The 15,127-nt window shown below is 42.3% G+C and overlaps 1 protein-coding gene across 2 annotated transcripts in view; it reads left to right on the forward strand.

The window, feature by feature from the left end:
• Positions 1-15,127, forward strand: part of AFF3 (AF4/FMR2 family member 3) — a 328,498-nt gene that overhangs the window by 224,544 nt on the left and 88,827 nt on the right. For both annotated transcript variants that reach the window (XM_029998967.1, XM_029998968.1), the window contains exon 8: positions 10,439-10,490. In XM_029998967.1, coding sequence (XP_029854827.1) covers positions 10,439-10,490 — 52 coding nt within the window. The remainder of the gene's footprint in view (positions 1-10,438; positions 10,491-15,127) is intronic.

Below are 15,127 nucleotides of genomic sequence, written 5' to 3' on the forward strand. Positions count from 1 at the left end.
CCCTTACTTATTTAACGCACAGAACTGTCTGCAGCTGACTCCTCAGCATCAAGTGATCGCACATCAACCTGGCCGTACATGAGCTTTCGGGTCTTTCTGCCCCATGTTTCTTCTTTTTTTTTCCCTCTTGCCACACACTGAATTAATTATTTGACAATATATTCTGACATTGTATTATTTCAACAATAGCAGAATGTAATGGTATATAATTAGGAGCCAGAATATAATAGTGGTATGAAGATGATTTTGGCAATGAGGGTTTTTTTAATTAAAATTTCATTACTGCAAAAGTGTCGTGCTATTACCCTTTCCAGTGTGTGAGCAACAGTGTCCGTGAGTGAAAAGGATGGCCCCCGGGGATGGATAGCATGGTCTGCCGCTCTTTGTGCCCCGGTGGGGGATTCTCCTGAGGCACTGCTCTTCCATACCATGAGAACCTATGAGGGCACAATTTATTTTAAAGTCTCTATAAAGTGTCGATTTTACAGTGAAACTCCTTCCACTTCTGCCGGGGGGGGGGGTTGGTTTTGTTTAAGGAGGTGTCTGTGAAGTATCTGGGGTTGTGAGGGGTCTGTTGCACCACAGACCTGTCAATTTTCTGTATTTTATCCTCGCAGTCCATATCTCTAAATGAAATGGTATGCTCCCTTTCACAGTAGCCAACTGGGTTCTTGTCTGTTTATTTGCTTGTTTTAATCATTTTTTTCTCCATCTAGTCAAATAAACCTGTAAATTCAGAGTGTACGCTATGGAACTTTGTCCAAAACTACACTGTCTCCTTCCTGACAGGGCTGACAGAGAGTATAATCACTTGTATTGTCCAGAGTACTGTTTACATAAAGGAGCAATAAATACCTGTTGAAATTTTTACTGGAGGCCTCCCAGATGGATGGTTCATTTATTATTACAGACAGGGTTTCATTTACTTAGTTATTAAAAGAAGCAGGCCGCTACAGCCCATTTATAACTATATTAAAACTAAATGAAGCTATAAGTATTGCAGACGGGACTGAGTAAAATACATATAGTGGCTTTCCAGGAAATGGCTAGGAAAAGTATTTAAAAGGAAATGCTGGGAACTTTGGGGGTCCTGGTGTGTCTTTCACAGCCATGCTTCTACTGGCTGAAGCTCGGTAGGTTATGGAGGAGGTATAGTTCCCATATGTTCCCGTCCTGCTGCTCAGTGCCACATATATATTCTGCAATAGCCTCTCTGTACCTGCCTGTCAGCCATGTGACATTGGGAGGGACCGAACTAGCCCAATCCTCCCCTCCTCTAGCCTTTATTGAGATTAAAAGCTCCAGCTGGGGATATTGAGTAATCTTTTTCTTTATCCCAGAGCCAGAATATCACTGACTATCAGCTCCAGTTACAGGAAGGGACGGAGCTGCTGTGTCAGCACCGATCTGTAAAGCAAAGGCAGGCTCGTCCGGTGGATACCAGAGGTCTTAGTTTCAAAGGTACCACCAGAGGTCCAGCACAGCTGGCCATGAAATTAAAATAAAGGTTGTGGATGGTCTTTGTGGCACTTTTCTAGCACTGAGGACATTTCACCAGATATACTCACCCCTGCTTTGAATAAAGATAAATCGGTCACTGGATGGGAAGCACATGGTTGCCTGCAAACTAGATTATGTCCAAGCTAGACAGATAAAGGACAGTCCCAACAAGGAAACACTGGTGTCCCACAGTGGAAGAAATTGTTGACCAGAAATTGATAGGGTAGAAAGACCTAGGAACAGGAAGTCTGGAAATTTTAAAGCAGAGTTTTTTAGGTTAGCGAAAGGCTGCATTTCCACTATCAAGGAAAAACCCAACTTTGCTGAAAGCTAGCTTAGCTTCAGTGGTGAAGTAAAAGTAGCAATTAGAAATGAAAAAGCAGTCTGTAAAATAGAGATGAAATATAAAATACATGTAGCATGAAAGGGGAAGATAACAATCAATCTAAAAGAGAAATTATAGAATACTGAAGATGGATAAAAGGAGTGGAGGATACCAGAGGAAAGTTCAAGGACAATGAGAATAAGGGTTTTCTTAAGGTATATGAAAAACAACAACAATAAACAAATTCTAGCAATAGCCCCTTATTAGCTGGAAATATTAAAACTGTTAATAATATTAGAGTCAATAAATATTTTTTTATATGAGAAAAAGCAGGGTGCCTAGTAGACAGGCAGGAAGCTGAACACTGTCTAGAGACAATAAATTACTTAAAATCAGTTGCCCTAGATACAAGTATCCTTAAGCCTCAGATCTTCCATGCTACCATATAGCCATGAAGGCCACTGGCTAGCAAAATCTGAGGGTCGTTTGTGATGTACCTTGAAATGTGGGGTAAACCCCAGGAGACAGCTAATGTGCAATGTGCCAAAAGGCCAAGGAAGAAAGTTTAAGTTTTAAGGACAGGTTGCCTGGCATGTCCTACTGCACACAAATTTTGGGGGGCACCCAAATAGGGTTCCTTTAATACCACGGAGGAACTGAAGGATAAGAGCATAGTTATTTTTGTTTAATGTTTTACTTTCAAGGAAAGAAATGTAAGTTCTTATCAACCAAAGCTGAATTCATTCTGTGAGGAGCTGTCAACTAAGATGTGGTAGGAAATTATATTCACCGATGGTAAAACTTTGTGGAGGATGACAGAGAAAGAAACAGTGAGGATGGAGCAGGTTATCAAATAGTCTCAATGATTTAATAATTCAGCCTCACTTAAACAAAGGAGGCTTGAAAGAAACCAACACGAAGTTCATACAAGACACTTCTCATGAGACCCTCTAGCCTAAACAATCTCATTTCCCTTGCCCGACCAGCGAGATAGGGATAAACACCACCACAGCCTTGGGTATGAACGTTGCTAAATGAACGGTCAGCGTTATACAGATGACTGTAGTCATCTGCAAGGGAGCACGAGAATACAAATGTGTGGGATGATGATTCCAGCATGAGGACAGATGCTTGTAATGCTGGGGATTAGGCTGAAAGAGGCTATTTGTAAGGAAATAATCACCGAGTACAAAATCAGATGCTGCCCCTTCAGCGGGGAGACTTGGCAGTGGCAGTTCTTTCTCAGAGCCATTAAATTCCCCAAGATTTCTGCCACAACGGCTGACACACAAGGTGGTAGTGCAGTTCATGAACTCTTATTTCATTTCGCATTTGAAATTAATATTTTGTAGATAGCAGCATCAGCAATTGCTAGGAAATCAAAGGCAGAGAGTTAGTAAATAATGGCTAATCACACCCAGAGAGCCTGGGGGGAGCAGGGGCAGGGAGGCAAGAAATGGATTGGAAAATTGCGAGCAGCGCATTCAAAACTTTTATTCCCCAAATGTGTTTCCTCCTGTCACACAGAGCATGATTAGCCATGAAACTTGGGTAAATCCTCAGAGTGATTGGACTACTTAGGCGGGTGCTTAGGCGTGAGCTGCCAGTACGTTGCTCATCACTCTTCCCTCTCTCTGAGTATTTGTGCATTTTTAGGTGGCTTCCTTGCTCAGGGAGTGGACTCACACAGGTTCGTTTCTCTGCTTTTCTGAAGAATTTCTGCCATTTTTAACGAGGTGCTCTGGGTCCTTCTGCCCAAACATCATTCTTGGGAAGCACTGTGGACTTGGGGCACTTTCTTGCCACCCTGCCAAGGAGGTAGAAAATTCAGGGTATGATTCAATTGCATTTGTCTTCCTTTTCTTTAAAGGGGGAAAACATCACCGGGGCAAACACAGTCACTCACCGGGGCAGCTGCTGCAGAGGAAACCTTATTTCAACTTCTGCTCATAGGAGAGAGTGATGGCTGTATCACTCGGAGAGGACGGCCTTGCATTTCTAATCAGACCGTCAGTGTAATGGAAATTTAGCAGAGCATTTAGCCAGTTTAAATGGTTTTGGAGAGCAGTGTAGACCAGCCTAGATGGATTTAAGCCAAGGACAGAAAACTTTTCCTTCAGAGCATCTATTTTTTATTGGAATTGCTAATTCTATTTCTATAGACTGAGTCCGTTTTTCAGGCATTTAAATTCTACACTCTGGAATTAAATCTCACATTGATATATATGCTTCATTCCAGCATTAAGTACATTAATATTTCACCAGCCTGATTTTACTGGCCTTCTCCCTCTGTTTTTAATTAGATTTGATGGTATTCTATATAATCATGTTTTCCTACATGTTTCTGTGTAGCAGAACTTGCACAAACTGTTTGTTGAGGGGTTTTTACAACTTAAACATCATATATTCAGAGTGAATTTTAGATGCTGCAAGTAGTGCTTGCAGAGGTCTTACAAGCCTGCTGAAAGCTCTATTACAGCATTTATAAAATATCCTCTTGATCTAGTTGTTTACCGCAATCCATAAGCTTTTGACTTTATTTCATATAAAACATGAATAAATACTACACTTTTCAGATAATATAAATGCATGAGCTTTTTTTAAGTGAAACATTTGCATCAGTTATAGCACTAAAGTGAAAAATAATTTCAGCAATCAGAATCTAATTAATTAAAAATTACTACTGTATAAAAACAGCTACTCCTATATTTAGGATTAGTAAACAAAGCTATTTGAAATACCTGTTTTGGCTGTACGTAAGTAGCAAATATAACTGGCCATCTGTTATGTGCAAGTAACCAAGGTAATAGCAACAACATTAGTTTCCTTTTTTTTTTTTTCCTTGTTTTTTTAAGGAAGGAAACATGTTCATCTGTTTCTTATGAATTCTCCGTACTTCTTACCAGGCATATTTTTCCTTGCATTTCTCTCTTAGAAAGGAACTAAAGACAGCCAGAAACCAAAGATACATTTGTCTTATTGGAGCTTAAGTCATATTACATATGCGAGCACTTGTGGCTGAAATAATCCCAGGAACATAAGGGCACAGTCTGGATAGGAATGGCAGATTCCCACCTGGAGTTCTCTCTTATTTTGCTGAGAACAAGAGTTAAAGGTCTTGCACAGTGTTGTGCCTCCAGGAAGGTTTTGTTTTGTTTTTCTACAATGTGAAGCAATACTTTTCTTCTCCTATATCACTGCATCAATTGTGACTTTAAACATCTGGAGCCAGTCTGAGAGCCTTCTAGCATACTGCTACTCAGTATAATATCTGTTTTCTTTCTGGGTTTCTGGTAATATTGAAATTAATGTCCAGTTCTTGAAAGGTCACTATGCATTTATGGGAAAGAAAATAAAATGTCAATATTTTGCATTAAAAAAATAAGATAATTTTCCAAAAACAGTCTCATTCAGATGAAACATTGTGGTGGCATGAAGTCGAATGAGCACTTAGTTATCTGATTTTCATATTTCATCACAAGTCTTTGCTTTGTGGGGTTCCTCTTCAGCTAAAAGCAAAGTATTTTTCCACTACTGAAGTTCCTTTCCTACATAATGAGCAGAAATCACAAAAGTCTGTAATAAACACAGTATTCTGACTGAGATGCTGCCTAGCATTAAAATGAAACAATATATTTGATCAGATTAACACATTCATGAGATCTTTCACAAATTGCTAAGATGGTGACTTCTGAATTTATTTAAATGACAATTGCAACATACATATATTTGTGCCCCAGGCTTGCAAACCATGGCGTGTTCTCTCCTAAAGCATTAGTGTTAATGATTTAATTGCTATCAATATTTTTTCTTTCCCATCTCGATTGTTTTTTTGGTTCTAGTTATCAAAATTATCATGAAGACCCTATCTCGTAGTAGCGTAGACCACCAGAGGGACACAAAGAGAGTTTTGCCCCTCATTTTCATGACCTCTCTTGAAAATCCTCAGGGCCTCTTATCTTGTCCTTTGATTTATGTGCCAAAAGGGAATCTCTGTAATCATAAACCAAAACCACAGAGGCATTTTTTGAGAGTTTTACGCCTCAGTAAGTAACTTGCAGGGGGGAAGGAAAGACTTCATTAGGCCAAGGAATGTAAAATGTATCAGAGATTAAAGTAAAATACAAGGTGTGATGCCTGCTGCTTCTTTCCCGTGCACCAGCAGATGTGAAGGATAATTCCCAGGTGGGGCCGTGTCTTCACCCTGGAAGAAAATAGATATCCTCCTAAGTAGGGCTACACTGGAAGGGTCTCAGACTGGCTCCAGACATTAAAAGTTGCAACTGATTCCCAGCTGGCTGTTGAAGACCACCTCTCCCAGACACTGCACTGTCGAGGTCTCCTTCCCCAGCAGCTCCTTCTCCTCCAAAAATCTTTGACCGTGGCCCTGGGTCTACCCTCACGCTTGAAACTTGATGTTACTTTGATGTTACTTCCTGGAGGGGAAACTGGATGTCTTCCTGCTATCCCCTGGACTCTGGCTGGGGCTGAAGATAATCCTTGCTTGGGACTTGGCTTTCCAGCAACAACAAGTCAGGAAAAAAGACACACAGGCAAAACAGTGAAGCTGCAAGTCATGACTTGACCATTCCCTTGGAGCAAGGTGGTTCCGGGCAGCCTGCGATGGCCTTTTATCCCAAACCCTGGGTACTTTTGACCAGGAGCATCTCCTGGCCCTTGGACATGCTGGGATGAGCAGGAGTCCCACAGGGTCCCTCTGCAGTGCCCCACATGGTCACCCTGCCCCAGTAACCTACTGAACCAACGCAGTGAGCAGTCCCCAGATAAAACAGGTCAGGCTTTCTGATAAGCTGTGTAGGAGATTTGGACACACAGTCACATTGAAATTGGCAGATGTTGGATATTGATGCCCTCTAGAACACTTACTGTTTATTTTCCATTGTGTGTTAGTAAGCCCTCACCCCCCTCCTTTCCCACCCTAACTGGCCCAGTACCCCAGGCTGCAACCCCTTAATTGGTTATGGGAGAAAAAAACCTGCTGGCTTCCTGAGGCATTTCTCAATATCCCAAACTCATCCTCATTTCCTTTCATTATGTCTCTACCTGTCACGTTCTTTGCAGAGAAAGGAACAAATGCATTAATTAGAGTGCAGTGAGTGCTCCCACCCGAGCCTCCCACCCCTCTCTGCCTCCGCGACCTCACAGAGATTTCACTAAAAATGTGTAATTAGGTTCTGCAAAGTGACTTCCTGACCGTATGCACTCTTTTCAAGTGCAGAAGCCTTAAGTGGTGGTGTGTGTTTTTCAGGGGTGCTTCAAGTACCACTTCATTTTCTAGCTTTTCTTTACAAAGTTATATTTATCTTTTTACCAGTGCCCGAACACATCAAAGCCAAGTCCGTTTCAAAAAATCTTAAAGCGCATGGACGATGTCACATACTGGCCTGGATTTTGCATATTCTGAAAAAGGTGTTATAGAAAATAGCTATAAATAGGCTGTGTCGAAAAGGCTGTTCTTGTACATGAGCTTGTATATGTCCGTCCTTGTACTAGTTTACCAGAATACGTAAAGAAATTCCATCCTGAGCAGGGGTTGATTTAAACATGATCTGAAGTGCTCTGCTAACATGGGGTCTACCAAAGCTCATTCTGTGCTGAATCTGTGCCAAAGTGCTTTTCAGATAAATTAATTATAAATTAATGTAATGCCTCTTGTGAGCTTAAAGTATTTTTCTTCTCTTCTGTTCTCCTGCTCTTCAAGTGGGGTCTGCTGGTCCAGTTATGGACTTTTTCTTTTAACCACCGTCATTGTCATGGTGGAAATGAGTTGTTGAGGAGAAGCGTTCCTCAGAAGCATCCAGACTCAAAACTGATCTAGGTTCCTTAAGATGCTTACTGCAGCCTGGAGTCCCTGTCACAGAAATGCCTCCTCCTCACCCAGGGTGTGCTTCAGCCTGGGCTGTGAGAGCTGCCTGGTGTCCAAGGAGCCTCCCTCTCCAGTACTGCTGGCAGGTGAAGCTGAAGACACGGGTGACAGTGTGTCCTGCTCTGGTTGTAGCTTTGTAGATCAGGGCTGAGCACCTCACCTGACAGCGAAAGCAACCTGGGAACCAGTGAAGACTTTTAGTCATGGAGGTTATACCTGCACAGCTCCTGCCTTTACAATGTAGACCTCTACATTGGCAAGCTGTCTTAACCTGATGCATCCTTGTGACAAATACATGGATCAGGCAGGCCAGATCCCACTCTAGGGAAAAAAAGCAAGCAAGCAAGCAAGCAAGCATTTTATGATGACCTGTTTTTTCCTATCCCCAGCGTTAGGAGATTGTTTGTACGCTGACAGTAGTTCCAAAAGGGGCCACGAGCCCCGGGCAGGCAGTGCTTTTCTTGGAGAGCAGCGTTTCTGAAATGAGAAACAGACAGGGAAAATAAAGACGGGCTAAAACATACAAGCAAGGAGAGGTTGATGGGCCAGCGCTGTGGTTTCTTGTTCCTTTTGTGTAGATGGTTCCTGCCTGCACTACTGGTGCCTCACCTTAGCTCCACTTACACCTCCACACAACCTGAAGGCTTCAAAGCATCATAGTTGCTTCTAATCACAGACTCGCAGTACACTTTTTTTTTTTTAATGTTGATACAAAAAGCCAAGACGCTAATAAATGCATAGAGCTACCTAGAACATTTCATTATACGCTTTTGATTTTCCAGCTTCCATTTAGGAGAAGAGTTAAATTGCTAAATCTTAAATAATGTACTTAAATAATGTACCTCACTAGCAGAAATTCACAGAGAGCGGGAGAGCAAGCAGTGACACCCTGGGTGCTCTGCTTTTCACACAATAAGCACATCTCTCTGGTTAAATCACTAACAGTGCAGATTTTGCCATGTTTAATTACATAGTGCCCAATCCCAGATCTGAGCTTTCTATTTTCAAGCACTATTTTCTCAGCGATGCCCTAAGTAGATCTAACTAAACAAATGGGCAGTTATAACATTGTTTGGATCCCTATAAGTGGTAGGATCCCAAGCCAATGTGGATCTTGCAGTGTTTACTGGAAGCTTTGCCTCTCTGACATATTTTAGCTCCTAGGAGCTATATCCCATGTCATTCGTGCCTGACCCATTTGCCCACTTCTCAGCAGGGCTCGTTAACTTGGCCGGTGGCTGCATTGATAGGACGACTGGAGTTTTTGCTGACTCGGGAGATAGCACAGCGAGCTTTTTCCTGCTTGTGGACATATTTCTGGGTAAAACATGGGCAAGTCTTGCTGTGAGATTGTCAAGTCCCTCTAACTCAGTGGGTGTCCTATATATTTGAGGTGTCTGCATTGCAATGAGATTTTGCTGAATTTGATATGTTGGTTTTACAGAGGAAAAATCTTAGCACAAGTAGAAGGGAATGTGGGAAAAAAGCATGACAAGAGTCTTTAAGAGATGAACTAGTAGGAGTTTCTGCTGTGACCCCTGATCTTGTTCTTATACACCTACGTTCCCCAAAAGGTGCTGTGGGGAAATAGGGAAGCAGCTGTGACGGCAGCAACAGGCAGGGACTGCACATGTAGCGAGGAGCTGAAGAGAGGGTGGTTAGGCTCGGTGCTCTTTTAAGACACAGCACACCATGTAGCCCATGTAAGAGTCACGCTTTTCAGGCACGCTCTTGGAAGATCTAAGCACAAGTACAAGGAGGTGGTTTGAAATTACTACATATGTCTTCTTGAGATATTTACACTCCGGGGACCACCCACATCACAGGATGTGTTTGAATTGCTCACCAAGCTTTCTTCTGGAGTCAAGATGAAATTACAGATTCTCTTTTTCAAGAACGCAAGAAAAATTAGCAACTTTCTGAATTGTTATTATTATTACAGAGGCGTTTTTTAAAAATAGGTCCCATTCTTGAAGACCTTTCAAGCACTGGGGGAAATCTTTGCACCTCTTCAGCTCCTTTAACTGCTGGTTACTTAAGCCTAGCTTGTAAAAAAAATGCATAGAGGTAAAAACAAACTCCTCTTCTTTGTAAGCCAGTTTAAGCAGGTTGAGGAAAGGATATGGGAAGGGAGGATGAAATCCCCATTAGAAAAGATGCATTATTTTCTATGTTTATATGACAGTGAAATCCTTGTGGATACTCTTGTGCACTGAGACAATATATTTTAGTTTTAATTGTTTCAGTCAATGTCAATTTTACATCAAACATGCAATAAAGTAAAAATGGCCTTTGGGAAACATCACTGAATCTGATTTTGTGCTGCAGTTCTGCCAGTGTAAATATCTACTTCTGTTTTGTAAGCTCAAAGCCAAATGGAGCAAAATTTTCCTTTCAGAGAGACTACTGACCTGTCAGCATCAAAAATATTATTTTTAGCATATAAAAATTGTTTGTCAGTGATTGTAATAACAAGAATCTTTGCAAAATCCATTATTACTCTAGTAAACATTTTCCCTTAGGCAGTAATAGTAGGAAATGAATTAAGAAGTTAGTTGATAGCAACTGGATAAGAAAAAATTACAGTGTGTCACATCTACAGAGTTATTGGGATGAAATATATTTTCTTTCTATTTAAATTATTAAATGTTTACAGTAGCTCAGAGAAAACATCAGATCTAAAGCATTTTGGTAAATTATAATTTATTCTACTGCTTGCTTTCCAGAATGCTAGAAGATGACCTCAAGTTAAGCAGCGATGAAGAAGAGAATGACCAGGTAAGAACCAGACAAACTAACACGTCACTTGTAGCATGTTTCATGTCGAGACTGAGCTCCTGCAAATATTTTGCTAATGCTTTTTCAAAACATACATAAAGGTTATCAAAATACATGGCAGTACTGTAACTGGAGTAACAGATGTTGCTGCTCGGAGCCAGCCCGTGTGTGCTAGCTGCTGGATTGGTGGGGAACGGTCTGCAGTGCTCTTGATTTATTACCTTGATGTGACCCAGAAGGTTTTTGTATCAGTCTCCTTCTGATTTGATTTTGTTTTGTTTTAAAAAGCGGCCAAGGAGGGGAGAAACAGGAATTGTGGATTAAGGGTTCAGGCCAAACCTTGCAATCATGAGCTGGCCCTAGGGATGAGCCGCTGGGCTGCTTATTATGTCTTACCTGCCTAGAGCCTCGCTGGCATCGCCCCAGCCCTCGCCTCTCCTCTGAGCATTTTCGGTCCTGTCTCTGTGTGGCCCATGCATGCTAAGAAAGCTAAGGACAGCTGAGAGAAAGCCTTGGCTGTGCGTTTTGTTCACTCCATAACACAGCAATTAGGGCATTTGCCTGGGTTTTAACGACCCCAAACTACCTGACTAGGAGCAGATATGTCAGCCAAAGTTTTCCATGTGTCAGGACAGCTGGGTTTTGTTGGCAGGGGGAGGTGTCTCCCAGTTTTTCCTTAAAACATTGCTGTGTTTTTTTCTAAATAATTAACTACTCACTAGAATAGGGCTGGATCTTGACTTTCCCATGGCCGGCTGAGTGCCTCGTTGCCAAGCGGTGCTATGCCATGCTCTCTCCTTCTCAGTATACTGACATGGGCGTTTTGGTTGGGGATGAGAGGGCAAGAGCCACGTCCCTTCCTTCTTGCACTAAAATGCATGTCCTGTGCCTTCACCGGTGCATATGAGGGCACTACTGCCCCTGGTTGCATCTCACAGATGGATCCAGACCTGTATATAACATGGGTTTCAAATGTGCTTATTTCAGTCAAGTGTAACTGGAGCTATCTAGACTTCTGAAATTCAGGATCTTAGACAAATAATTCTAGGTATGTAGGCATGAAGCTTTTCCAGGGTTTTCTTTAACTCTTATTATTAGAAGTCTGTATTTTACAACATATTCCAAACGACAGGTAAATCAAAACCTCTTAATATTTATACTAAACTATTATTTCGTCTATTTTGAGCAAAGCTTCTTGGTGTTAAGAAGATTCAGCACATAGATTCAATTATCTACATATTTATACAATTTCTTTTTGTTTAATGTATTTCATCCTGAAACACTTCACATTTAATTACTCTTCCTGCTCGTCTAGATAGTTTAAAATACAGCACATAGACAGCATAGGGCAAAGTAAAGTGAGGGACGGAAGGGATGTCTGAAGAATAACAATAGCACACCGAGGTGCTGTGGTACTTGCAGCAAGGGGCTGGGTGGGAGGGGAAGGGGGAGCCAGTGGTCAGGAAAGATGGTTTGTCCTTCAGGTAGGAGGGGAGATGGGATCCCGTGTAATGGATGTCAGTGTGGAACAGGCAGAGACAGAGAGCTGAAATTCTAGTTTGCTTCATAACAAGCAGAAAAGGACATGGGAAAGTGTATATTGTGCACGAGATAAAAGAACTTGAGTAGTTTTAGGCGGAGAAGGGATTGTGGAAAAGTACTGCCGTGCACAGATGGTACCTTTGCTTTAGCACTACCACTTACAACTGTTAACATCTTTCACGCGCCTGGATTGCTCAGTATTATGTGTGCTACGCAAGGTCTTCGTTCAGTAACCAGAGCTTTAAGCTACAGCTGATACAGCCTGGGTCTTTCACATCGGTCCTCGAACAAGCTCTACAGAGCCAAGACAGAGTTTGCCACCCGCGCAGCAATGAGCAAAGCTGAGATCCCATTACTCATTTCTAATCGTCACGGGCCCTAGTGTGAGCAACCTTCGGCAATTACTTTGTGATTTAGTCTCCTTTCTTAGTCACATTTTTTTCTAACTTGACTGTACAGATAAAAATCTCCTGGAGGCACAGACTGGCTCCTGCTATATGAAATGCTTTGCAGAACCTCAGCTGAGACCTGCAGGTTTGCTTAACGAACAATCCTAAATAAATATGCCTGCTGGATAAACAGAACACTACGTTTCCATCTACCTAGCAGGAAATAGGCCCAAAAAAGAATAACACAGAACCCCTCTGCCAATAAATGCACAGATTACAACATGTGTCTAAATGTCAGTGGGAGAACCCATTTCCTTTTACTTCCTAATTCTGAGGCTCTTTAATCTCAGATCTCCTCCTGAGCTCGAGAACATGAAATAAAGAAATCAAAGATGAAGAAATAGGAACAGTATATGAGTGATTCCCAGATACTCCTTGTGTCATAAATTAACCTTTGAGCAATCAGACTCACTTAAGTAGTCCAATTTCTCAACGAGCTGAAGATGAGCTGTACAAGAACGAGGAAGCTTTTCATTTTGTTAATTTCTAAACGGGGAAGTTTAGGGGAAAGACTTCAAAAACTTCAGAGACTTTTGCATTTGCATCTGAAATCACCGAGCAGCGAACAGAAAGTTTCTGAAGCAGTGCAAAGAGGGACAGGTGCTTCTGCACTCCCAGGGCTGGCATTTGGAGGGCTGTGACTGACCCAGGGAATGTGAGCCATGGATGAGGGAGGCCAAATGCAAGACAGAGACATGATTAAGAGCTTCGGGACCTGCAGCGGGCAAGGCATTCCCAACCCTTCCCTCCGCGCCAGCAATTAAGGTAGTGAGATTCACAGACCCAGGAGAGGCAAAAGAGGCTGGGTTTGAGCTGAGTGTGTGTGCGCCCATAGTAATTACATTATCCACACATATTAGTCTCTTAATTTTAATTACATAAATGTATTTTTCCTCTTTAATGAGCATAGTTTATCCATTTAAACTGATCGTTTCAATTTTACAGGCAGTGATCACAGGATCTAATATGCAGGGGGGAAATTTCCTGTTGGCATATTTTACATCACGCAGATTGAAGAAAATATACTTTTTAATCCCCAATCAATATCTGAAGAGCATGCAATTAACAGATACCAAGGTAGTTAACATAAATCTGCAAGTTAAAGAGCCAATTCATTTTGATTTATAACACATAGAGTAATAATTTCATCATCGTCTCTCCCAGAAAGCATCTGAAGCTTTGTAGCATGAAGATGTCAAAATTGTACTTAAGATTGTTCGGAGTACTGAATTGTAGTGGTTATTGCCTTTTGGTTCCTTGAAGTGTGGCATAGCACATGAAACAGTCCCCATTATAATACCCTGCTCTTCTCCGTAGAGGTCACTGGATAACTTAAATCAGTCTTGGGTGAAATATTAAAAGGAGATTGTCAATTGTAATATGAACAATTCTCTTTTTTTCCCCCTACTTGTCCTTTTACAATATGAAAATTTTGTAATAGAAAGTAGTTCCTTTAAGGGGAAAAAGATCCCTGGCATCATTTGTGCAATTCACGTCAATCAATAGCCAAATAAATTAACTGACTGCTACGCATACATGGAATAATAATCTAACATATTTTTGCAACCCAAGTCTGCTTCCTTGTGTGCATTTTTTCTGCGCGGGATCAGGTTGGTTGCCGCTGAAGTTTTGTGGCTGTGAAAATTTATTACCCACAGAGTCAATCTGCATTCTGGCTGCCAAGTCTGAATAAATAGAGTCATTGTGCTTGTCTGGAATATGTAACCAAAGTTCATCGAGTCAGCTTGACTTTCACATCCCATGGGATTCATAAAAGCCAACACCCTGGTATGTGCTCTTGATTCCTGCCAAAATTTTGCAAAATTGTATAAACAGAAGTTGAAGAAGCAATCAGAACACACTCCCAGGGACATGGCTCCACACTCCAGCCCCTGTTGTATCTCGAAAGGAAAGACCCAACTTTAGTACTTTTTTTTTCTTTTTTTAAATAATCGTATGACTATCCCCCTGTGGCAGCAGGTACATGCAGGGGCCGAAGACACCCTCTGCACGCAGTGCACAGGGAGGCAGCGAACAGTCCTCTCAGGTTCGTTAATTTTACTCATGTGCCCTGCACCAAAGGAAGAGGGAAGGCAGCGTTCGCCTGCAAGTGGCTGACCTCCTTAGGAGGGGACAGGGACATGCTGGCCCTGCGGGCTCTGAGCGGTGTGAGCAAAACCGGCCCCTCGGCAGGCCAGCCAAGACAAACAGAAAGCCGTGTCCCTTCACAGGAGACCTCGGGGGAAGAGCGGCCTTGAGAAAGTTCGCCAGGAACAGCTTCAGCGCGGTAGAATAAAAGTCTCGGCAGCCTGGTCTGGCTCGCCACCCAGATCCCCACAGGGTGATGGCAGCCCACCCAGCCCAGTGCCACCCTGGAGGACCCATCCATGCTCCAGCATCACCCTGGACACGGCTGAGCCGGAAAACTTGATGCTAATTCAAGTTAACACCTGTAGCTCCAGTGGGGACGTATGTGCCTATGTTTCCTGCCTGTCACGGATATGCTGAGGGATGCCAGGGCTCAGCGCTGGAAATGCATCTTTCCGGCAGGACTGTCTGCAGTGTAGGCATTTAGGACCAGCCAAATCCATCCTGTTGTTGCAAGAGGACAAAAGTCCATCTACGTGGTCAATGGCAATTGGTGTG

This window comes from Aquila chrysaetos, chromosome 23 (genome assembly GCF_900496995.4).
Source record: "Aquila chrysaetos chrysaetos chromosome 23, bAquChr1.4, whole genome shotgun sequence".
Lineage (NCBI taxonomy): Eukaryota > Metazoa > Chordata > Aves > Accipitriformes > Accipitridae > Aquila > Aquila chrysaetos.